At 40.2% G+C, this 26,352-nt stretch overlaps 1 protein-coding gene across 1 annotated transcript; it reads right to left on the bottom strand.

Moving 5' to 3' along the window:
- Positions 1-769: 769 nt before the first annotated feature.
- Positions 770-21,906, bottom strand: LOC113450858 (early activation antigen CD69-like). Its single transcript, XM_087923374.1, has 8 exons — positions 21,742-21,906; positions 18,353-18,419; positions 16,583-16,663; positions 16,080-16,172; positions 14,825-14,917; positions 10,706-10,896; positions 1,995-2,098; positions 770-1,229 (listed from the first exon to the last, which is right to left on the bottom strand). The coding sequence occupies exons 2-8, from the start codon at positions 18,369-18,371 to the stop codon at positions 1,073-1,075; spliced, it is 738 nt and encodes a 245-aa protein (XP_087779500.1). The 5' UTR covers positions 18,372-18,419; positions 21,742-21,906; the 3' UTR covers positions 770-1,072.
- Positions 21,907-26,352: the final 4,446 nt, after the last annotated feature.

The following is a 26,352-nucleotide window of genomic DNA, read 5'->3' as shown; positions in this document are numbered from 1 at the left end:
CACTTCTTCTCTGTTTGTAAGAATTAAGTCCAGTATGGCTGTCCCTCTGGAGTGAAGGCTTCATTTTAATTGCTCCAACTTTCCCTCCCAAAGTTCCCACAGTTCGTTGTAAGTCCAACAGCAACACTCCAAACAAACACACACCTCCACTAGTTCCTGGCTGCTGTGAGTCCACAGGAGCTGCCAGTTCTGAGAGCAGCCAGAGTTCAGGGAACTTGGCTCCAGGGAGTCTTCCTCGCCTAAAGTGGACACTGGAGCTGCAGCACAACCCGAAGCAGAGCTGTGTTACCGAATCCTTGCCCATCACCAGGCTAGGCAAAGCAAGGCAAGTCAGGCCCAGGAAAAATAAGGGTAGGCAAAGTGGCAAGACATCGACAACCGCAAGTGTGGCTGGAAAAAAAGCCTGTTCCTGACAAGCGCCGCTCTCCATGGTGTCTCTTTAAAACTTATTCCCCAGGTGAGCCTTGTGATGAGGGTTGGGGCATCCTCCTCCACCCAAGTCATCGGTTCACCCTCAGCTGTGCCGCGCAAAGCATCTGAGGTTGAAAAAGCAGGAAATAAAGGACAGGTAAGAGCCCGGGTGGGTGGATGGGCCAAACAGCAGCAGACACAGAATCAGTTCAGTGTCTGCTACTCTTCAGAGCTACTGGTTCTACAGAGCTGGACAGAACCGGTAGAATCCCACCCCTGGATGTACTGAAATTCTCACCTTCAAGAGATGAAATTATTACTGTTAAATTCTGGGAGAAGAATGGAGGTAAAGCCAGAGTGATTTCTAACTGCTGTTTATTCAACACCACCTGAGAGTATTTTCCCTCACTAACAGAGGAGCAGAATGAAACCTTCAACTGCCAATTATCTACAATACATAACAATTACACGTATAAAAACGCAACACAGTGAAAAGCAGTGATGTAACATGGAGGTTGCAGGGAAATGTGAATTTCCCCAGAAGGACCAGAATAGCTCTCTTAAGAGAGGATCTGAAGATGGTTCCTTAGGGTTACAACTAAAGACTATATGGCCAGTAGCAAATCTGGATGTGCCAGGAAAGACTACATCCATATGCTTCTCAAGGCAAGAGTTCCTTCTTTGGATGAGGTTGATATCCAGGTATCCTACAACTTTCTGGTTGGCTGCAGAGAAAAAATTTCTCCATGGAACACAAGGTGCTATCAGCCCCTTTTCCATTTAGATATGCACAGAAGCCTTCCCCTCGCACTGGAAACCTGTAAAAAGGACAAGGAGTTACTATTTGTTGGACAGCGGCAACCGAGGGCAGAAAGTAGCATTGCAGGAATGATCTTTCCAAGAAGATACCCAGATTTAGAGCATAGAGAACATCAGCCAACATTGTGCCTCCAGGGCGCACTGGATCAAATTGATTATGGAGTCAGGAGTTAGTTTTGTCTGACAAATGGGTCATGACTGAAGTAAAAATAAATGCACACATGCACACACACAAAGCAGAAAGCATCCATTTAGAGGTGTATCTCATTCTCGGAAGGAGATGTGTGGATTTCAACTCTCAGAATCCCCTAACCAGCATGGTTTACTGGAGAATCCTTGACAAATTCTTAAAGTTGCCAAGTTTGAAAACACTGCCTTTTGGGTGGGGGAACCTTCCACGTTATGACCATCTGGGCTGCTTCTCCCTGCTTACAAAAATATCAAAATTGGCAGGAAAACCATCTATTCTTGGAGGTGGTGTATCATCTCAGCCATCCTGAACTTCTCAGTCCATTACACAGCTGGCCAGCAGTGCAGGGACCACCAGATGTTACATACTATTGCCTGATTAATTCTCTTCTTTTTTTTTTTCCCCCTTCATTTTTTGTGTCTTATATTTTGGGGGAAAGAAGATTAGCCAAAAATTATTTTGATTCTTATTATTCTTTCAGCCACTGAAGGTGAAATGTGACGTATATAAATGCTTGAATGGGTAAATAGTTCTATAAGTCGCATAAACAAACAAATAAATAAAACACACTTACTGATTTCTAAACTCTGTGCCGTTGGACCACTTCCAGACCTGGTTAACTTCTCTTGAGAGACCAAACCAGTAATGAAATGGTCTGAAAAGTTTTACCCAAAAATCCTAGGAGAAGGAAAATAATAAACAATAAAATCCTCATTTAACATTGGGGAGAGAAAGTTTCTGTTATTTTTGCCTGACTATTGAATGCCAAAATACTGTATATCATTTGTGTCAGATTATTTTATTTGTTCAAGATCATACAATTAAAATAAAATTAATGTATTAAATAAATTAATGTACCTATGTGCCTTGCCTTGCCAAAACTATTTAAGAGACAGTGAGGAGATATGTACACAAAAATTGGGTCTTTTGCATCCAAAATTCATTAAAAGGAGGTCTATTAAATTAAGCTTTCTACTGCAATGATGTACAAGTATCTCTATTTAAATTTAAAGTGCATTGCATAACATTCAGCAGGAATATATACGTTTATCTTACTCATAATGACACTCCTTAAATATTTATTAATATTAATAATTCATCAAGGTAACAAAAATGTTCATGGCCACTTATATGCAGATAATGTATTTATTTGGTTATGTTGCCACTAAGTTAATGTTAATCTTACTGATTACATAGGTTTCACTTTCTCTAGTCTAGGAAGTCTTCCAGGTCTTCCAATGGGTACCAGTTGCTGCTGTAATTGATCATATATCTGTCAATGTGAGTACTGCACCCATAGAAGGCAAACCTCTAAGGAAGGTAGATTCTTCAAAGAATAGGTTTATTGGATACATCATATCAGCGTAATTGGTGAAAACCAACTCTGAAAATTCCTGCAGTTTTCACCTAATTAAAAAGTAAAGTTCCCCCTTTCCCCCAGGTCATCAGTCACATTGTCCAATAGAGGTGCTGGCTGGTTGCTTGGTTACTCTGCTCCTCCTCTCCCAGACCCTTGTTGGAATGACCTTGGTTCTCACAGGAAAACTTTTTGTTTTGACAGCAAAACCCAGCTATCTATTTCCCACCCTCCCTGTCCCCTCTTCTGCCTTGTGGCAGCCATGAAGCCAAAAAAGATGGCCTCAGCCAAGTTCGCTTTAGCATTGACAATATCTTGCTGGTAGTCATCCTCTTTTTCTCTTTTCTTTGACCTTTTCCACAGTGATAGACTTAAGAGAGAGTCTTTAAGGTACCCCCTCAACATATGACTGTAATCAAGCCTACCCATTAGCGGTGTATATCATAATGGTAATGAAATGGCTTGATCATGTGATAAATCCAGTTTGATGACCCTTTTTGCAGTGGTCTTTAAGCAAATCATTACAATTGTTAAGCTAATGCCCTGGTACTTATGTGAACTAATAATTCGCTATGGGTGTGATTTTGCCAAAAACTCTACGTGTCAAGTTTTTGAAAAATTGTCATAAAACACCTTCATGTGATGACAGGACTTTGCAAAATTATGTTGCTAAGTGCCTGAAATTTGGTTACCCTTTGCTGAGGGCCCCCTACTGTTGGAATCTCAAATATGAACCGCTCTAATCTTTTTCTGGACTGGTCATAACTTCAAACGTTCGTAAGTTGATTACTTGTATATAAGATGTCCAACATTTACACCTGGTCTCAAGGAAAAATGAAATAATTGGACTAAAAAGAAATTCTGTATAAAGAAAACCAAACTAAGGACAACAGATAGAACAACCAGCTGTAGAACTGACAATGAAGATATTGAGAGTGAGAGATAGCTTTTGCCTTTTGGGGATCTGTTTTCAACAAAGGAAATGCACTGAAGACTAGCAATGGGTAGGGCAACCACGAAAGGCCTGGAAAAACAAAATCTCAAGAAACTACACCTACAAAAAATAGCTACATGTACAAAAATCAGAAATGTGCAGGCAATGGTGTTCCCTGTAATACTCTGTGAGGGTTTGACTTTGAAGAAATAGGAAAGAGAAATATTGAAGATTTCAGGTATTGAAGTTGGAGAAGACTCTTAAGAATACCATGTATAGTTAAGAAATATATCATAGAACAAATTCATCCAGAGCTCTTAGCTGAAGTACAAATGACCAGGCTGTCATTATGTTTTGGACACAATGTGTGAAGACCTGGCTCTCTTGAGAAGACTATAATGCCAGAAATAGCAGAAGGAAAGAGTGTAGAGGACAACCAGCAACAAGATGGATGGATTCACAGGCATGAGGGGTATATAGCTGGAACATTTGAAGGGCCAGGTTGGAGTCAACTAATAGTAATAACTAAGGAAACAATGGAAGACAGAATTGGTAGTTGGAAATAAATAATATGGGATTGTCAACTTTAGGAGAGGCATCTTCCAGGGTGATTCATCCTTATTCATTATTGGTATGATTCTGCCTTCAGTGATTAGAATAGAATAGAATAGAATAGAATAGAATAGAATAGAATAGAATAGAATAGAATAGAATAGAATAGAATAGAATAGAATAGAATAGAATAGAATTCTTTATCCTTGTGATTGGGCACACAAGGAATTCATCTTGATGCAAATGCTCTCAGTGTATATACTGAATTAAACAAATCTGGGCTACCAAACAACATAAAATGTGGATAAAAATATCATATTTGCTTTATATTGATGATCTGATGCTTTATGGAAAATCAGAAATTGAAATCCAGTCATTAACAAACACTATAAGAATATTTAGCACAGATATGCCAGTGGAATTTGGCCTAGAGAAATTTGTGACAATAGCAATAAACTGGAATAAAATCACAAACAGTAATGGAATTGAAATGGCAAATGGCAAAACTGATAGGAGTCATCAGGGTGAAGTCTACAAGTATTTGGATATGTTGCAGTTGGATAATATCAAGCATGTACAAATTAAAATGTGATTAGTAAAAAAAATACATCTAAAGAGTGAAAAAAGTGCCCAAAACAAAATTGAAGATGGAAACATGATCAAAGTCACCTATCCCTGAACCATACTTCTGAGATGACACGCTGCAGGAATTATTAACTGGACACAAACTGAACTGGACTGTTTGGACCAAAAAACAAGAAAGCTAATGACAATTCATTACGTGTTACATCCCTGTAGTGATACTGACAGTTTATACCTTCCATGTGGAAATCAACACAGAGGTTTATGTCAAGTCAGAGTGTCAGTTAAGCCTGCATTAACTGATTACATAAAAGACAGCCAAGAGCAAGCACCGATACAAGTTAAAAATTGGAACTTATGGGTATGCAGAAAACAAGACATGAACATAAAAAAATGTAATAAAAACATGAACAAAATGCTGGTAAGGAAAAGCATTATATGGTCAATATCTATAAAAGATCAGTTGGAAAGTGGGTGATGATAAAACCTGACATTGGCTTACAAATGGAGCATTTAAAAAGGAAGAAACTGAAGGCCTGATTTTGTCTGCTTACACCTATTTGAACTAACGCAATCAAGGTCAGCATTTCAATCAGAGTAGAGTTGGAAGGGACCTTGGAGCTCTTCTAAATCAGTGGTCACCAACCTCGGCAACTTTAAGACTTGCGGACTTCCAACTCCCAGAATTCTCCAGCCTGGGAGTTGAAGTCCACCTGTCTTAAAATTGCCGACATTGGAGAACTCTGTTCTAATCCAACTCCCTGCTCATGCAGGAGAGACTATACCTGTTCCTGACTAGCAGGCTCGAAAGCCTTCAACTCGGATTGGCCTGCTGATAGCGGATCGTGATTGGTCACCTCAGACTGATCCGATTGGCTAGTAAACGGGCTGCCGCGATTGGTCTAGCCAAGCGCGGTAGACTCAAATCACCGTCATTGGCTGCCTAGCCGCAGCCAGCCCTATATAGGGGGCTGCTGCCGCTGGGATATTTCGCTCAGATCTGAAGTCACTAATAAAGAGCTGTTGTTGTTATCTGAGTCTTGTCTCCGTCCTTGGACCCATCCTCCCAGAGCTAACAATACCATTTCAGACAAATGGCTGTCAATTTCTTCTTAAAAGCTTCCAGTGATGGAGCATCCACATCTTCTGAAGGCAAGTTGTTCCACTGGTTAATTGTTCTCCTTAATTCCAGGTTGCTTCTCTCCTTGATTAGTGTATCAGTTCTTGTCTTGCCTTCTGGTATTTTGGAAAATAAGTTAACCCCCTCTTCTTTGTGGTAGTCTCCGAAATACTAGAACTCTGCTATCGTGTCACCCCATAGTCCTTTTTCCCTCTAGACGGGCCATATCCCAATTCCTGCAACTGTTCTTCGTATGTTTTAATTTCCAGGCCTTTGATCATCTTAGTAACTCTTCTTTGCACTTTTCTCAACATCTCTTTTGTAATGTGGTGACCAAAACTGGATGCAGTAGTCCAGGTGTAATCTTACTAAGGTTTCATAAAGCTTCATAATATTTCACTGTCAACTCATAAAATATTTATGAGATTCACATGATTTTGACCCTCTGTTTATGCAACCAAGGATTGTGTTAACTTTTTGGATTGTTGCCACACACTGCTGACTCATGTTTAAGTGACCATCCACTAGGACTCCAAGGTCCTTCTCACAGTTACTGTTTCTGAGCCAGGTTTTACCTAATCTGTACTTGTACCTTTGGGATTTTTTGCCTAAATGTAAAACCTTGCTTTACTTCTCATTAACTGTCATTTTGTGCAGTAGGGCCCATTGTTCATGTCTGTCAAGATCCTTTTGAATCTTGAGCTATCTTCTGGGGTATTGGCTGGCTATTCCTGCCAATTTATTGTCATCTGCCAATTTAATGAATTCCCCTTCTATTCTCTCATCTAAGTCATTTATGAAGGTATTAGTATTGGTTTAAGATTTGAACCTTTTGATACTCCACTGCTTATTTCCCACAGTGCAAATGTAGTACCATTAAGGATGACTTGTTGAGTATATTTGTCAGCCAGTTATGAATCTATCTCATGGTGATGATGTCTATCCCATTTTTTTCTAGCTTACCAAGAAGTAGGTTGTGGTTTACTTTGTCAAGTGCCTTATTGAAATCCAAGCATACTATATCTATAGTGTTTTACTGGTCTGCTAGTTTAGTCACTTTGTCAAAGAATGAAATAAGATTTGTCTGGCATGATCTGTTTTTAACAAAGCTGTGCTGGCTTCTAGTTATAATCAGAATTTAAAATTCTACTCAGATTTTAATTAGAATTGAAAAATCACCAAATTATTCAAATTATTGATAATGCAATTTATACTTGTGACTCTGAGGTACTTTTTATGGGCGATTGAAAGGTTCTGATTTCCACTGAAGCTGATTGGCTAAGATACATCTTCAGACCTGCAAATGTGTGGTTAAAGCTCTGCTCTTTGACCTCAAGAGGGAGTCAAAGATTACAAAGCAGTGGGTAATATGATACAATGAACATCAATCTAGATCGCAAAGGTGGGAGCCAAACAAACTGGATTTCATGAGAAGATTTTTTAAAAAGGATGTAAAACTGAAATGAGAACTTTTCCCTTTAGGATTGTTGACCAAAGTGTTTCAACTGCTTTTGAAACATTTGAAAAGTAACTCTATTCAACTTGCCAAAGTCTGGGAGGAAAGGAAGGAGAGAAAGAATGCAGATGCTTTAGAGACAGACCATGAGAGTCAAGGTCACCAATGCAGGTATCTGCCAAAGAAGTGAACTGTTCTCATAACAAAATAACAATTCATAATTGGACAATATGACCAACAAGGAGGTGGGGAGAATGTGAATGTTTAACTATGCAGGGCTGCATATAGGAAAAACTAAAGTTTTGTTTTGTTTCTTCAATGCCAAAATGGTATATCCAATAATGTTTTGCATTTGGGACAGCAAAGTTCCTGAGAGTGCCTACTTTGGGGGGGGGAGGGTCACTAATCAGACCATTGACACAAAGAGCCTGAAGGAAAATTTTGTCATTATATAACCTGACAGTAGTGAAAATTTACTATGGATGAATGGAAACTTATATTATTTCCCACAATGGAAAAATGGATGGAAAAACTACTGGACTTGGTGGACATCTTTTAAACAAAGACTTTATCCTTTTTTTTTTCATTTACAATTCGCTTCTAAACTCCCTGCTTGAAATAGATGAAAAACAAAGAAACTTTGGCTTTGGGTCTTGAGGACTGGATTAATCCAGTGACCTGTAGTTACTAAAAATGCAACGGAAAACATTGATGCTACAGTTCTATTTAGTATTTTACAACAATGAAAAGAGTAAAAAGTCATTACTTTTTTATTTATTTTTTCATCTTGTACTCCCTTTTTCATTTTTTGTAAAATTTATTTTCATTTGTATTTTTATATTATAATAAATTCAAAGAAACATCATTTAAAACAAAAATAGCATCTGTAATAATTATTACATCCCAGTAATGAAAAATTGGGGGCAACATCGAGTTGAAAAAGTAGCTGAAAATGAGCAGATTAAAATATTGTGGGATTTCCAAGTACAAACTGACTAAGTCTTCACTCATAACATACCAGATTTCACTGTGGTTGAAAAGAAGAAAGTGTGAATTAGTGATGTGGCAATACTAAGAGCTAGTAGAATAGAAGACAAAGAATTGGAGAAGATCAGAATTTATCAAGATCTGAAAATTGAAATTGAATGATTATGGCATAAACCAGCTGCAGTGTGATGACCAGGGGAGTGGCACCAAGGCAACACAGTCAAATAAGCAATAGGAGTCCCTTTATTATCTCCAACTTTGCCCCCAAGGTCCAGATTACCTTCGGCTGGAGAAAACTCCCCCAGGAACAGCCTTTGACAGTAGAAAATTCAGTTCAAAACAAGGCACATACAAACTGTAACTAGAAATCCAAACAAACCAAGCTGAAGTAATTAGCTTGACAGGGCAGGAGAAGGAACTTCAGACCTGAAAGCACGGCAAAACTCACACAATTGGGAAGATGCCAGGAACACTGATAAGCCACGACAATACAAGATAACTTCACATTTGCTCCCAACAGGTTGCTGGTGCACAGCTTCCTCTTTTATACACTTTGTTCCCAGCTGCAGCTAATGAAGGGAATCAGGGCCCTTTCCTCCCCCATAAGCCATGCAACTCACGTTACTCCCATCTCTATTCCTCCCTACATGCCCTAGGGGGATGGGTCTGGGTCTTCCTCTGAATTCTCTCTCCCTTGCTCTCCCTTTCTCCTGCTCTACCCAGCCGGACTTTGCCCTTCCTCAGTTTCTTCCACAGCCAATGGAGCCACACTCCCACTCCCTGTCAGCTGTTCGACTTCCCCCTCTGAATCAGATTCCGACAGGGGCATGACATGCAGTGGCCCCATTGGTTATTGGCACACTGAATGCCATATCCAGAAAATGTTGAATGGCACTTAGAAAACCACCGATACAATTTTCATCTGTAAACTACAAAAAGCCACACTGCTTGGATCTGTACATATACTACACTGATACTTTGCAACATTCTAGGTGCTCGGGAAGAACTCAGTGCATATGAAAGCCAACACCAGCAAAAGAACTGGCAGCTGTGATTTCACATTGTTATGAAGAGTGAATAATAATAAAAATAATTAGACAACTTTGTGACTTGTTTGTTCAATCTTTGAGAGAAAACTAGTGCAATCAGATATGACAAAAATGAAAATGAACATTAAATTTTAAGATGACCAATTTTTTATTCCCATAATTGTAAGATGGTTCCTTCATCATCTAAGCAGAGTATACATAGTGGAACCTCGTGTCGTGACCGTAATCTGTTCCCAGATTCTGGTCATGACCCAATTTGGTCGTGTCCGGAAGCACGACTAACTGTGCAAGCGCGCAGTAAAAAAAAATGGCGCCAAAAGGGAAATTGGTGCGGAAAGGGAATCTCTCCACCCCAATTTTGTTAGCCAATTAAATTTTGAATCATGACCCAATTCAAAAATCGGGTGGATTTTTTGTTTGCCACCCGATTTGGTTGCAAACAGGAGCCTTCGCATCCCGAGGTTCTACTGCATATGATAAATAGAAAAATAATTGCAGTGGTAAGCAAACTTCAATAATAAGTCAGTATTTACTTTGTTAAAGAGATTCATCAAAATGACCATGGGTAGGCAAAAAACAGTGACAGTAGGAACAACTTCCAACCTCCTGCTTGCTTCCCCGTTGACTTTGCTTGTGGCAAGCTGGCAGGGAGCATTGGAAATCGCAATCATGTGAGTGTTGGAATGCTACACAGGCCACAGTTTTGTGAATAGCAATAGCAATACCACTTAGACTTATATACCGCTTCACAGTGCTTTTACAGCTCTCTTTAAGCAGTTTACAGAGCCAGCCTATTGCCTCCAACAATCTGGGTCCTCATTTTACCCACTTGGACAGATGGAAGGCTGAGTCAACCTTGAATCTGGTCAGATTCGATCTGCCAAATTGTAGGCAGGCAGCAGGCAGCAGAAGTAGCCTGCAGTACTGCACTCTAACCACTGCGCCACCACGGCACTTATATAAACCTGATCTAGACATCATAGGCATTTCAGTTCATAGGAGTGACGGGTTGCAGATTTTTTTATGTATTCTTTAAATTAGGCAATTTTAATTACACTGATGCAGAAATTATTGCAAAACAATAATTTGTGCTAACTTGAGGATACAAACAGACAAAGGGATAAATAGAACGAGAGTTTTAATAGTATATACTTTAGATGATAACAGAAAAGGTAATAGGACTGCTTTTTATATTTGCGAATACCAGGACAATTATGCAATTAATCATGATGTCTCCTTATTCCTTACCAATTCCTTCTGAGAATCAATCACAGCCAAGGAGGCATTAAATGAGGAACAGGTGCTTAAACTGAGAGACCAATTCCTTTCTTCTTTTGATACATAGAAACACTTCCCTAGGTATCCAATCCAGGAATCTGGGCAGGCAAAACCTTGGCTTGCAGAGGGACAACTAAATGGATGTGATTTAGTTTTGTTAACTGAAACAAAAACAAAATGAGTTAAGACAATTAACTACAATACTGAAAAAAAGTCTGAATAATTAATATTAGGCTACCTCACTTAAATTGAAATTCCAGGATTTTTTAAGGAAGCCAAGTAAATTCACCTGTAAATAGAGGTAATCCTCACTTACCAATCACAACTGAAACTGGCAATTCCATTGCTACAACACAGTTGCAAACTGAAAAATCATATGCCCAATTCGTGACAACAATTAATTTGACAGTTTCAGCTGCACTTGCAAAGCAAATCATGATGGGTTCTTAAGTGCAACCTTATGTGACTGTGACTTGCAACTTCCTGCTCATTTCCCAAAGATGTTGCTAGTTGGAAACCGGTTATGAAGATCACAAACAACAGTCATGTGACTGTGGAATGCTGTAACTACTGTAAATGTACACTGTTTGCCAACCAACACATTACAATCACATCCCTGTGGGGCTTCTATGATTGTTACAACTTCAAGGATTGGTCATAAGTCTCCTTATTAGAGCTGTCATAATTGGAACAGCAGATGAACAAGTGGTTGCTAACTGAGAACTACCCATACACACAAACACATATATAACTTCATAATCTAATTTTAAATTTACATCATGAATATGTTGTAGTAGTCTTCCCAGGGGGTGGGATGCTACTGGTTCGGCCTGGTTCTATAGAACCTGTAGTTGCGAAGAGCAGCTGACACCTAACCGGTTCGGTGTTTGGCCCACCCACCTGCCTGGGCTCTAGGCTGTCCTTTATTCTGTGCTTTTCCCTCCTCAGCTGCTTTGCGCGACACAGCTGAGGTTGAAAAAGCAGGAAACAAGAGGATTTTCAAACACTGCCCACCCGAGTGCAGCGCTTGTCAGCTGTCCAGGCAGCACAGCTGATGATTTCTTGCAAAGGCTGCACGCACAATTGTCCCCAGTTCGGAGAACGGGCAAATCGCTCCACTGGCTGGCCCCTCCCCTCCCCACCCACTCACTCCTTTCCTGGCATGCGAGCCATCCAACTTGCCTGCTTTGGTAAGTTGCTATTTTTCCTTTCCCCGCCCTCCAACTATTAGCTGTTCTGCTCTGCCAGGAGGTTTAGATTAGCTAGAAAGAAGGAAATTTCTTGCTTTCTAGCTAATCTAAAAGCAGAGCTGAACTTTCCTTAGGACTGAAGCTTTTCAGTGAAGACTCAAGTAGCTGATTGCAGATAGATAGATCTCTAAGTTAATCTGTGATTCTGTGAGCAACTCAATCTGCCTGCCTGCTTTGCCTGCTTTTGTGTAAAAGTTGCTCTTTTTTTATAAATAAAAAACCCCAATATTTACATACATGGCGTGTTGTGAGTTAATTTTGTGAGTTTGCTTGCACGCAAATTTTATGTGACAGACTCAGATAGCCGATTGCAGATAGATAGATCTCTAAATTAATCTGTGATTCTATGAGCAACTCAATCTGCCTGCTTTGCCTGCTTTGGGGTAAAAGTTGCTCTTTTTTATTAAAAAAAATCAATATTTACATAATTATTTATAATATTTACATACAAGCCATGCCCACCCAGTCACATGACCACCAAGCCACACCCACAAATTAGGCCACACCCACAGAACCAGTTGTTAAGAAATGTGAATCCCACCCCTGACTTTTCCTATATAGTATCCCCTAGTTGATGCAAACAACTGTATTCTGGGTTGCAAGATAGCCTCTAATTTACTGTAGAGATCTCTGGGTGTACTTATGGCAACCTAGCCAACTAATCAATACTGCCTTTACCATTGGTAGGAATGCTGCATGTATCACAAGTATGACTAAGGTGAATAATTAAATCTACAGGTGTATTTTACAAAAATGTTATAGAACTGCATCACTTAACAACCGAGTAGCTGGATCAATTGCTGCCACTAAACAAAGAGTATCCATACTGTTCTAGCTGTGGTGGCACAGTGGCTAGAATGCAGCATTGCAGGCTAACTCACTGCTCACTACCAAGAGTTTGAGGCTCACCAACTCAGCCTTCCATCTTTCCGAGGTCAGTAAAATGAGGACCCAGATTGCTGGGGGCAAAATGCTGACTCTGTAAACTGCTTAGAGAGAGCTGTAAGCACTGTGAAGAGTATAGTCAATCAAAGTGCTAGTGGTAGTGTTCTCCTATATAAGGGGACACCTAGCAAATGTTTGAGTGCGGAGTCTACTGGGGAGTTATTTTGTTGAGTGAGTCTGGGAAAGTATCGGGCAGATTTTTCTAGTCAAAATGGTATGAAAGGTGCTAATGCAATCAGCTTGGGAAGTTGTTTGTAGTTTTATGCTGGACAGGAGACAAAAGTCCAGATTTCATTCTTTAGTAAGTCATTTACATAAGCATGAATATGTAAAAACAAGTTCATTCGTCAATATAGAGAAAATGTCTGATAAAGTGTATTATGTGTGAGCTTTGGAAGCCATATTCCACACTGCCACAAGCCTGAGAAAGTGGAAGTGGGGATGGATTTGTAGTTTGGGAAATTGTCGGAAACCTGGAAATGTTCAGATTCGGGATTCCACAGATGTGCCAGTTACTATCCTAATAAAGGTACTTTTGAGGTATGTTTGTCTCAGAGTCACTGATTGGGATGCTGACATTATGGAGTATTTTACATGAATATGTAAGCTGAATGTAGTAAGAGTTGTTTACGATGAAAGTGAAACATGTATGAGAATAGACATTTTTATGACTGGTTCAACATTGAGTAGGGAATAAGATAGAAATGTGTGCTAAATGTTTTTCAAACAAATGTGGCGATGTTAAAGTAAGTGAATTTTTGTACCCAGTGTAATACCATGGCATTGGCCCAGAATCTGAATAAATGGCAACAAATATTACATGGATTGTATGATACAACAAAGAGTATGGCTCTAAAAATTAAAATACTTGATACATTTTCCCCTACGGGGAAAAATGAGTGAATGATGGCAAGTTCCACATTTGATGGCCATTTAAATTTGTGTAACTTGATAGAATTTTTATTAAAGGTGGAAAATGGTTGGAGAAAGTTTAAAAGTGCAAATGCTGGTAAAAAGGAGGGAGGTATGTGGTCCATGGCAAAGAATAAATGTCAGCAAAAGTGAAAATGGCTTGTGTGAAATAATGTTTAGGCTTATGCTTGTTTTGTTTTGTGTTACTTGAAGCTACATCATCTGATGGGATTTAGGAGCTGTGACTTTTCTATTATGGTGCCTGACCTGTGGAATATGTTCCGGCCCCAAACCTGTTAGTTTTTAGGGAAACTCAAAAGACCTGGCTGATCTCTTGGGCTCTTGAGGCCAGGATATTAGATAGGCCTCTCTTGGGAGGTGTTTAGATGTTGTATCTCAGTTGTGTATTTTGTTATGATTTTTAGTTTTTTACCTGATTATATTATAATTCTATTTTTATAGCTATACACTGCCTGGACTTACACTTTTGTAAGGTCAATGGCTATATACATGTCCTTTAAAGCAGTGCTTGTTAAAGTTTTCCCTTCATTACACAAAACCGCTTATCAGAAAGTCCTTTTTATCCAATGTAGGTAAAGCACTTTGAATCAATGTAAATGTTGGGATAGGGCAACAGGTTTATGTGTCTTTGCCCAAAGAAAAACCACTTTTACTCAATTTGGGGTAATTTAAATGAATTTAAAACGTGAAAATGAAAGTGAGAGTTGAGTATGTCAGGAGAAACATAAAATTAGCCTAGTTGCTACATGAAAAGATCCTGCTTGGTGTAGTGATTACCACATCAAGCTCAAAACCAGGAGACTGTGAGCTATAGTCTTGTCTTAGGCACAAAGCTTAAGGCTGTGAATTCAAGTCCTGTCTTAGCTAAGAGAACCGGCTAGGTGACATTGGGTCTGCCTTAGAAAAGAGACAAAAGCAAACTACTTCCAAAATCTAGAAATAGGAATGTCTCATTACTTACCAGCTAATACAATTATGATAATGATCAAAACTATGATTACAACAGCAGCTGCTGTAAATAATTTGTTGTCTGCAATGCGCTTATATAGGAGAGCTGCAAAACAAAACACAGGAAAATATTAAGAGATGAAATTCATGGTTTTATTGTGATTGCTTAGGATTGTAGTCACACAATACCATACTAAATCAGGCAGGCAGGCAGGCAGGCAGGCAGGCAGGCAGGCAGGCAGGCAGAACAGGAAAAGAATCAGCCACTATTAATGCCAGTATTTGCCCTTTATGGCAAGAGACTGTACATTTACCCCAAATGACTGGCTATAATTTGTATGAAGTTTTTGTGTTCTATCGTTTAGAACTGCCTTCTTCTGGCTTTGTATGCTCCAGGTGGCATACAAAACTATAAGGAAGTAGAGTTAGGAAAGGAAGCCCAAAACATCTGGACAAGCTTTTGTTTGGAGAAGGCAGATGATTTCACATTTGTTGACAGTTCGTGTTTGTGGTTCAACTTGCACCTGTTGATCCTACCCAAGATAAACCTGAACGCTTCTCATCTCCCTCCCCTTCCCTCCACAAAGAACAACAGAAGAAGGTAGTCAAAAGTGCCTCTGAGGAGGACAGAAGCCCAGCTCTGGTGTCTGACGTGTGTGGCCTTCAGATTTCTTTCCCCACAGAACAAATGAAATGGATCTGGAGTGGCTAATAGCCTACATCCTTCTCACATTTGTGAGAGACACAAAGTCAATCTCAATCCCATTGCTCTTAAATGCCCAACAGCCCTGCCGGAAGAAAGAGCTGGTAACACTTGTGAGAGTGTCAGGTCCAAGTCTGAACATTTAATGTCACAAAATTGAGGTATGATACCGTAAAATAACTCAACTTCCTCATCTTCTGCTGCAGTACCACGGCAATTAATCAGATCTTGTTCTTTGTGACAAAGATATTACCATCAGTTCCTTTCCCCGCAGATGAGCAATCAGAACTTCCCTTTCTACTTGCAATTACCAAAGTTCAGCGGCAGCGTTTCTGCCCTGAAAATGGGAAACGCCAAGGTGACATGGGAATCACGCCAAAGCTTCAGTGTTGGCCTAAAGTAGGATTTATATGAGAGTTTTCTTTTCAAAGAGAAAAAACAGCTTCAACTTCCTCTCATCAAAACTAGGAGAGGAAAAAAATCTCGGTTTTTAGCACAGCTTCACCCTCTTATTACACTCCCATCCAGGGATTACAAAGAGTCCCAGGTACGTGTCTGTTTTTACCAGGTAGGTGTCTGTTTCTTAGACATATTACATCAGAGTTTCCTGTCACCCCCGGAGTTAAACCATCAAGACATTCAGAATTTCCTTCTGCCCCTAAAGAAAGGAAAAAGACAATAGAAACAGACGAAGTCCAATTTTGCTGTTAGGAAGACGCAGGTTGATACAAAGACATCAACATCCATTTCTTCCCCCTCGGATGGATGATCTGGACTTTCCTCTCTAATCCCAAGTGCCAAAAGTCAGTGGCAGATTATCTGTCCTGAAGGTGGCATGGAAAACTCACAAAGGGTGCAGTGCTTGCCTAAAGTTGGTTTTGTGTGAGGTTTTCCTTTAAAAAAGAAAAGAAAGGAAACACCCCCTATTTCCTCTCCTCAAAACAAGTGGGGAAAAAAATAAAGAATCTTCTTTTTTTTTAACTTAGGTATGGGCCCGTTCTAGCCACTTTGTTTCATTACTTTCCCCTCAAAGATTATAAAGGATTCTAGGCAGGTGTCTGTTCTTACCAGTATTTCTTGCCTTCTTTGCCTCAGAACTTCCAGTTGTCACCTCTGGAGTCAAACGATCACCACATCCAGAATCATCATCTACCAATATGAAAGACAGAAACAAATACACAGAGTTGTGTGGTTCAGTTTTGTTTCTAGGAAGATGCTGCCCCCCAATATCCAAGCAGGGCTCCATGGTGTTCCCGGTCAAAACAATTTGAACACATATTTTAAGTAGCTGAAACCTCACAAGATCCCCAAATCTTGCACTGTTGATTATACACAGGCAAAACTCAAGATGACTGCCAAAAATCTCACGAGAGTTAATCATCTTACAAGATTTCAGGTGATTATATTAAGGGATGGTGCCCAAGTTATGTGACAGAATCAGACTTACATCTGGGATATTTTTTGGTGCATATTGGAAGATTTCCTTGTTTTTCCATATGCAGTTATTGTTGCTGAATTATATCTGAAACTGACACTCTACACAGAATCTCAGTTGTGAAAGTCTCTGACTTCCTCAGTGAGTCTCTCTCCAACTTAGAAGATAATTTATTTATTTTTATTTATTTGATTTGTCAATTGCTTACAAGGTAATAGGTATAAGTATATACATAGTTATGAATACATGAAATGGGTACACGTAAGAGAAATAAAAGAAAGAATAGGACAGGGATGGTAGGCACAGTGGTGCACTTATGCACAGACCTCTTAGGAAAGGGGTGAGCTCTATAGTAGACAGTCTAAGGTTAAAGTTTCTGGGCTTTGGGGAAGAAATCACAGAGTCAGGTAGAGTATTCCAGACATTGACCACTCTGTTGCTGAAGTCATTTTTCCTGCAATCAAGTTTGGTGTGGTTAACCTTGAGTTTGTATCTATTGTGTGCTCTTGTGTTGTTATGGTTGAAGCTGAAGTATTGATTAACTGGTAAGTCATTGCAATGTATGATTTTATATACCATACTTAGATCGGACCAAAGATGGCATAATTCAAGGTTTTCTAGGTCTATAATTTCAAGTCTGGTGGCATAAGGTATTCTACAACGAGTAGAGGAGTGGAGAACTCTTCTTGTGAAATATTTTACTTTCTCAACTGTGCTAATATCAGATATGTAATGTGGGTTCCAGACCGATGAGCTGTATTCGAGTATTGGTCTAGCAAATGTTTTGTATGCTCTAGTTGTCATATTACCAGAGAAAAAGCTATACAGGATTAGGTTAGCAACTCTTAACGCCTTTTTGGCTATGTAGTTACAGTGGGCTCTAGCACTTAGATCATTAGAGATGAGTATTCCAAGGTCCTTTACAGAGCTTGGATTTTCAACAAGGTCTTGACTATTCAGCTTGTATCTTATTTATTTATTTATTTGCCAATATGTAAGACAGAGCATTTATTTGTTGAGATTTGAAGTTGCCATTTGTTAATAATCTTTGTTATTTTTAATCTGGAAGAGTCCTCTCAGATGCTCTTCCTGGTTCACTAGATTTAAAATATTTGGTTCCAGTGCAACTTTTACCTTGAGAACCAAGGATGACTGAAGAAAATAATCCTAGTTACTAGTTATCCCTAATTCTAACTCGAGTCCAGTCATATCCAAATGTTGCAGATCGAAAAGTTTGCCCACCCAAGCTTGATATTTCAATTCATGCCTGCCTTATTTATTGTGATTTCTCTGCTTAGAAGAGAAATCAATAGTTTGAATGTTTCCTCTAATTTCATCCTAAGGTTTTCGTCCTGCTTTCTTTACTTCTCAGCTAAGTGAAAGAAAAATCCTGAATGCCTCACCTTTAATTTCCCCTTGCATCTTCCAAGCCGTCTTTGTTACAGAAAGAAAAATAAATCAGGATTCAGACTGTATGGAAAGAAAAGAAATTGGTATTACTCATTGCTGCACAGAATATCAATGACATATTAAGTAGAGCAGTGGTGGGATTCAATTTTTTTTACTACCGGTTCTGTGGGCATGGCTTGGTGGGCGTGGTAGGGGAAGGATAACCCTAACCCTAACCCTAACCCATTAGGTGGCCAAAGTATTTGAGTTTCATCTTCAGGATCTGGCCTTCTAAAGAGCAGTCAGGGCGGATCTCCTCTAGGGCTGACCAGTTTGATCACTTTGCAGTCCAAGGGACTCACAGGAGTCTTCGCCAGCACCATCGTTCAAAGGCCTCAATTCTTTGGCGCTCAGCCTTCCTTATGGTCCAACTTTCACAGCCATACATTGCAACTGGGAAAACCATAGCCTTGCCTATAAGCACTTTTGTTGGCAGAGTGATGCCTCTGCTTTTTAGTATGCTATGTAGATTTGCAATCTAGACAATGTGTGCGATGATCCGGGGCGTGGCACAAAGGCAACACAGTAAAATAAGCAAGAAGAGTCCCTTTATTATCTCTAACTTTGCCCCCAGTGTCCAGGTTACCTTCAGCTGGAGAAAAACTCTCCCAGGATCAGCCTTTAAGTGGAGGAAATTCAATCCAAAAACAAAATACATACAAACTATAACTAAAAATCCAAACAAACCATGCTGCAGTAATTAACTTGACAGGGCAGGAGAAGAAACTGCAGACTTGAAAGCACAGCCAAACACACACAGTTGGGGACATGCCAGGAACACCGATAAGCCTCGATGATACCAGATAAATTCATGATTTGCTCCCAACAAGTTGTTGTGCGCAACTTCTCTTTTTAAACACTGTATTCCCAGCTGCAGCTAATGAAGGGAATCAGGGCCCTTTCCTCCCCCGTAAACCACGCAACTAACATTGCTCCCTTCTCTGTTCCTCCCTGTGCACCCTAGGATGAAGAGGGGGTGGGCCTGGGTCTTCTGCCGAATTCCCTCTCCCTTGCTCTACCTCTTCCCTGCTCTGCCCAGCCGGACTGTGCCCTTCTCCAGTTTCTTCCACAGCCAACGGAGCTACACTCCCTGTCAGCTGCTTGGCCTCCCCCTCTGAATCAGATTCCAATGGGGCAGGACAATGTGGATATGTACTCACAGCACGCCAAAGGAGAAGTCCTTCTCTCCAAGTCCGGGGATAATTGAGAGCTCGCCAGCTCAGAGGTGGATAAAAGTTCCCAAGCTCAGAACCCCCCTGCTGGGTTTCTGCTTTTCTCTCCATAGGCAGCCCTATTGTATGAGGGATCCTTGGTGCTCTCTGAGCTTGCCTGTTTTCTTACAGGCATTTCATTAACCAAACCAAGTAACATGATCAGCTCCGGAATGGTGTTCATATGCATATGCAAGTGTGTGCACGCGCATGCACACACTTGCTTGCTGGCAGTTTGGGGAGCTGAGGGCCTGGTGGGGTGCCGAGTTGGTCCCCTGTCCAGTTAGCTGGTGTGACTTGTTCCACATTGACCCAGCCAGGCTCACACAGTTGTACCCAGCTGGCTGGGCAACCCTGCTCACTTGGCTGCACTGAATCAATGCCGAGATGGCCATGCCCCACCCTTTCATGCCCACCCATCCACAGCCACCCAGTCACACTGACCTGGCCGGTTGTTCTTCGAATGTACTTCGAATGTCAGTCATTAGTTTTCAGAGATGCTTATTGGGTGTTTACTTTGGGGGTTGCCTGACATCTTGGCTTTCCTAGCTTCCTAAGTCTCCCCCCCACCTGCCACCCCTTTAATTGTTTTCATTGTATGTATAGTGAGGGTGCTGTTGGATTCAATATTTACCTTTGATAACTGGCAGCCTGATGTCCTGATTGCCTCAGAAGCCAGATGCTTTCAAATCCTGCTAAACAGGGCATAAAGCATTTTATGGCCTTACAATAGCTCTTCTATGAGAGCTATGACTCCGTGGGATTTGGTGTCTCAAGGTGTGTGTGGGGATTAATAAGATTGGCTACTTATGGTAGCTACATTGAAAACAGAATATTTCTTCAAGTTTTATGCAGGCAGCCTACCAGAAAGACACAGGGAGGAGGGAGGGAACGCGCACCAATCTTAGGGAAACAACAACAAATTGTAGATGAGAGTTACAGATACAGATAATCAGAGTTGGAAGGGACCTTGTAGGTCATCCAGTCCAACCCCCCGCCCAAGTGGGAGACCCTACACCATTTCTGACAAATAGCCGTCCAATTTCTTCTTGAAAGTCTCAAATGATGGCGCTCCCACAACTTCCGAGGACAAGCTGTTCCATTGGTTGATTGTTCTCACTGTCAAAAAGTTTCTCCTTATTTCCAGGTTGAATTGCTCCTTGTTCAGTTTCCATCCCTTGTTCCTTGTCTGGCCTACAGGCACTTTAGAAAATAGCCTGACTCCTTCCTCCCTGTGGCAGCCCCTCAAATATTGGAAGACCGCTATCATGTCTCCCCTGGTCCTTCTCTTACAAAAAGACTATAGGTAGCAAAAAATGCATGCAAATAAAAATTGCAAGGAAATTGTTAAACCAACAGGGACATGAAGCATGAGAAAACTGTCAGCACAAGGGGACAATTTGCATGGGATAGAAGTAAACAGAAAACAAACTAATTACAGGTAGTCCTCCATTTATTACAGTTCATTTAGTGACCATTCGAAGTTATACCACAAGTGACTTACGACTGTTTTTCACACTCATGGCCATTGTAATATCCCCATAGTCACATGATTTACATCTGAATGCTTGACAACTGCCTCCCATTTATGACAATTGCCACATAATTTTGTGACCTTCTAACAAAGTCAGTGGGGAAACCAGATTCACTTCACAACTAACTGAATTACGAACTTAACAATTGCTTTAATTCACTGAAACGGACGTGGCAAGAAAAGAAGAGTAAAATGGGGCAAAACTAACTAAACCAACTTCTCACTTAGCAACATAAATTCTGGGCTCCATGGTGGTTGTAAATCAAGGGCCAACTGTATGTCAGCAGAAATGGGGAGATTATGAGATCTAGCCTTGTCTAAGTCATGAAGCTGGCTGAGTGATCTTGGCTAGATCCTCCCCCTCAATCCTAAAGAAGAAGTAGTAGTAGTCCAGGGCAAACCATTTTCCAAAATCTTGCAAGAAAATTGACTTTAGACACAGTCTCCAGAAATAACATGGACTCGAAAGTGTGTGCATGGACCCACAAACTCACACGCATTGCTGTATTCAGAGGAGGAGAGAACCCACCACTTTGATCAGCTGGTATTCCAACACTTTGGGAATATTTTTTCTAACATTTAATTAGAATATGCTTACCTGTACTAGTCTGAGATGAGAGATCAAATGAACGCAAACAAGTGTTTGGGAAGGATTGTTTGATTTCTGAAGGGTAAATAGATTTCATGGTCATGAGGTTTAATCTCCAGCCTTCTGTATTTATATATTTACACTTGGAACCACCAGGGTGGAACTGGCACCAGGTTGCCTAAAAGAACAGGAAAGAACTATCCCTATTAGGTCTATTCCAGCCATTAAAAACCCCAGTTAAACATGGGATGGGTGTAAGAATTATAAACTCAGATCTCAGGAAAAAGTCTTTTAATCTGGAGTATTCATCTATGAGGAAGAAAACACACATTAACTAGGAACTAGTTTAGAAGCTAGCTTTTCAACCGAGATTATCAGGAACCAAAAGATGCCCTCTCCACTTCCTTTTTACTATCACTTAGCCCCCACAAAATTCTTTAGAATAGAGTACAGCTGGAAGGGACCTTGGAGGTCTTCTAGTCCAGCCCTCTGCTCAAGCAAGAAATTTTCACTACCGGCTCTCCAGAACTGGTCAGAAGAGCTGGTGGGGTGCTGAGTTGGTCCCCTGTCCAGTTAGAATAGAATTCTTTATTGGCCAAGTGTGGTTGGACACACAAGGAATTTGTCTTGCTGCAAATACTCTCAGTATACATAAAAAAAAAATACATTCATCAAGCATCATAAGGCACATCACTTAATAATAGTTATAGGGTACAATAAGCAATCAAATCATATTAGGAAACAGTCAATGTAAATTGTAAGGATATCAGCGACAAAGTTATGTTCATACAGCCACAAGTAGGAGGGGATGGGTGATGAGAAGATTAACAGTAATAGTAGTGCAGACTTTGTAACAGTTGGACAGTGTTGAGGGAATTATTTGTTTAGCAGAGTGATGGCGTTCAGAGAAAAATTGTTCTTGTGTCTGGTGGTTCTGGTGTGCAGTGCTCTATAGCGTCGTTTTGAGGGAAGCTGGTGTGCACTGATACCTGGCCACATGCCACCTGGCTGCACTGAGTTAATGCTGAGCTGGCTGCGTCCACTCCTTCATGCCCACCCATCCATGCCCACCCAGTCACACTGACCTGGCCACTGTGAGTTGTCTTAGACCCATGCCAGGGGGATTTGTCATTGAATGCCTGCCCCTTTTTCTTACCCTTCCGCACGGGTGCTCCTTGGGTCTTCTGTTCAGGGCAATTTCAAGTTGGAGGTATATGATGCACCAGTGGTGTAGCTTTGCAGGGCAAATGAAAATAGCATTTAATTCACACGAAATGGTGTTAATAAATTCAAAGAAATGATTTCCCGCCTTACCTTGGAGACAAAGGCGGTTGAGAGATAAAAGGCACTGGCAGTTGGTTTTATTGCCATGTGTTTGCATAAAAGTTCTGATAAGAAGCAAATGTATGACAGGTGTCCGGATATAAAAAAAAGTGATTAATATTGAAAACTAGTTTTCCCAGGAAAGAAAAAAAGGGGAAATTGAAAAGGATAAAACTTCCACAGGTCTGGAAATGACGTTTAATAGGGGGATGGGGGCGGGATGAGTTATTTCCAAGACCCGAGAGGAGGGAGGATGAGATCCTCTAATATCAATAAACAAAAAGACCTTAAAAAAAAAAGATTCAGAAAATGGAGCTCATTGGCTTGTGAAAAGCTCTCTGAAATAATACAGCCGGGTTTGGCCAACACAGGGGTCCTTACTCTTCCCACCAGAGGAGGCATTCAGCAGGTTCTGACCAGTTCTGGAGAGCCGGTAGTGGAAATTTCGAGTAGTTTGAAAAACCAGCAAATACTACCTTTTCCTAGAGACCCCTGCCACGCCCACCAGGCCATGCCCTAAGAGCTGGTAGTAAAAAAAAAAAATTTGAATCCTACCACTGCTTCTCACCCACAAACATGCAAATCATACCCCTCCCCAATCCTCCAATCAACGCTCATCTAGCAAAGAGGGTGACAAACATACCATTCAGTTGCTATCTGAGCCCTCCAGCTCTCATTCCTCACAGCATCATCCCTGTGAAAATAAGATAATCACCCTCTTTGACAGGCCCTGAAGACATGATTTTGCCAGTGAGCCTGGTGACCCCAGGGTGATACAGAGCCTATCCAATGATTGGTCTGATTGTTGTCAATGATCAACAACAATCAATTTATTTCTATAAGCCTCCCAGCGTAATCATGAATGAACTGAGCGGTCAAATACATTTTCCCAATAAATAAAATATTACCATTTTCGACCAGGGGAGGTGGGGGTGTTTAGGCACAAAACTAGGTTTCTACAATGTCCTCATGTTGCATGTGTGATATGCATGACAACAATTTCCGGGTGGTATATCCATGCCTCTTTAAGAGGAATTATACATAATCCTTATTGCAATCATGGCTGCAAGCAGAATTTCAGTCACTAAGCAATGCAGTTATTAAATAAGTTCATCTGATTTTTTAATACCTTTTTTGCTATCATCGTTAACCAAATCACCATCACTGTTAAGCGAATCTGGCTTCTCCCATTGACTTTGGTTCTTGACAGCTCCCAGGGAGAGTTGCCATTTTTGATCATAGGACTATGGGATACAATAATGGTCGGAAGTATGAGGACCAGTCATGTCACTGTTTTCAGCAATGTTGTAACTGTTAAGAAATGGTTGTAAGTCAAGGACTTGACTTTTTTTTATAATGGAGGAGGATGATAATTAAATGGAGGACAATGACTAAGAATCCTAGTTTTCATGGATATCCAATGGGGAGGACTGATGGGAAATTACAGTCCATCGTTTCTATTCTGATTTTTTAAAATATATATTTTTATTTTTAAATATACATCCATATTGTGTGTGAACAGAGTTGGTTCTAATTCTATTTCTGCCTCTTTCAGCTTACAGTCAAGCTACTTTAATATTTAAAGGGCAATTCTTTCTATCCATCATCTTTAATTCTCTTTAGTGCTTCAATTCTTATCCATTTTTAACTTGCCTCCCGCACTCCTTTATCTCTACCTTCATCTGTATCTTTCTTGTTCAAGCTAAACATTTCTCCCAGTACAATCTCATGCTGCCAATTCTCCCAAATGTCTGCCCATATCCCAATCTCCTCATCAAAGGTATCTTTCTTTTTCTCCAATTGTCAATTTGTCTGTTTTATTTTCTTCAGTCTTTCTTCCTTTGTCAGCTGATTTATCAGTCCTATTTTTTGCTCTAGTCATTGATTTATTTGTTGATGTGGCGAATTCATCTGTTCTTTCCACTCCTTTTGCTTGCCATTTGTCTGGTCTTCCTCTTCATCAAGCTTTTGCGGATCTGCTGATTTTTCTGATCCATATTTTTTCCCTGTTCATATTCAATTTGCTGGCTTGAGTAGTCCATTTCATCTAATCTTTCTGTTGCTTCCACCTGTTCATGGGAACTTTGATCTTTATCCATTGTTCTTTGCAAAATGTTTTCCGTTTTCTCATCTATACCATCAATTAAATCCTTAATATTTTGGAACTACAAAGTCATCTCACTAAAAAAAAATCCTCTCATTTCCATAGTTGTTCCTTCAACTCCAAACACAGTGGTAAAAGTACAATAAACAATAAAGTCTCGATCTAATTCAGAAAGCATCCAAAATTATAAAAGCACGGTTTATTTTCCAATTCTTAGTAGATGGCGCTCTCCTCTCAAATTTCCATATTGTCTTTTTTCCAGCAGATAATAATTTCAATCAGAATCCATTTATTTCAAAACAAAGTCATTCATTTAGCTGAACCAGTTCCAGTATTTATTCAATACTCTAATAATCCAAGGTATTTTCCAAATTCTTTAAATGTGCTCTGTAATTTTAGTCTTTAACTCTGGTTTCCCAGAGTCTTGTTTATAACATGTCTTTCTTATTTCTACCTCTGGTGAGTATAAGGCAGTAAACAGTTAAAAATCATAGCCATCCACCAGCTATCAAATATTTATTTCCTCCTCTGTAAATTTCCAGGAGTCTAGGAGTCACTTTTCCTTCAGTGAGCAGATGGTGCTCTCGACTTGCTTTTCAACATAAATCTCTTTATCAAAAGTGGTCTCTTTCACAGCTTAAACATTCATCTTTTTAGAACCTTTTATTAGGATTTTTTGTTTTTCTTGGGGTTAATTTTTAGATAAAAGAAGAATCATCTCACCCAGCAACACAGTCTCTGTTCTCTTCACTCCTGCACTTTCTTAGGTATTCCGGTTGTCTCCAGATTCGTGGCAGCCATCTTGACTGCCACTGCTCCTTGTCTTCGGATGAGGGGGAATTTCCAAGTCAGGGAGAAAAGATACGGCTCTCCTCAACCTGCAAGGTGCCCCCTTTACTTCACCACTCCTAGAGTGGCTATGGCTCCCTTTGGAGCTCTCCAATGGGGAGATCTTGGAGCGGGGCCACAGAGCTTGCGGTCCTCGCCTCTGACTCCACCAGAAGTACAGCCGGATATCTCTAATCTGATTTTATAGGCCATGAAATCATGAACAAGCCTTTTCTATCTCAGAAATTAACAAGGGAAGAATAAGAAAGATGGAAATTATAAATCTGAAACGAAAGATTTCGTGCTTTGGGAGGCATAAAAATAGATGCAGTAAAAACAACTACAACTTCTCTAAAGGTAACCAC

Source organism: Pseudonaja textilis, chromosome 2 (genome assembly GCF_049901715.1).
Source record: "Pseudonaja textilis isolate UNSWEBS1 chromosome 2, rPseTex1.2, whole genome shotgun sequence".
NCBI classification, from domain to species: Eukaryota; Metazoa; Chordata; class Lepidosauria; order Squamata; family Elapidae; genus Pseudonaja; species Pseudonaja textilis.
Note: the sequence above shows the minus strand (reverse complement) of the source record. Positions and strands in the feature narration are given on the sequence as shown.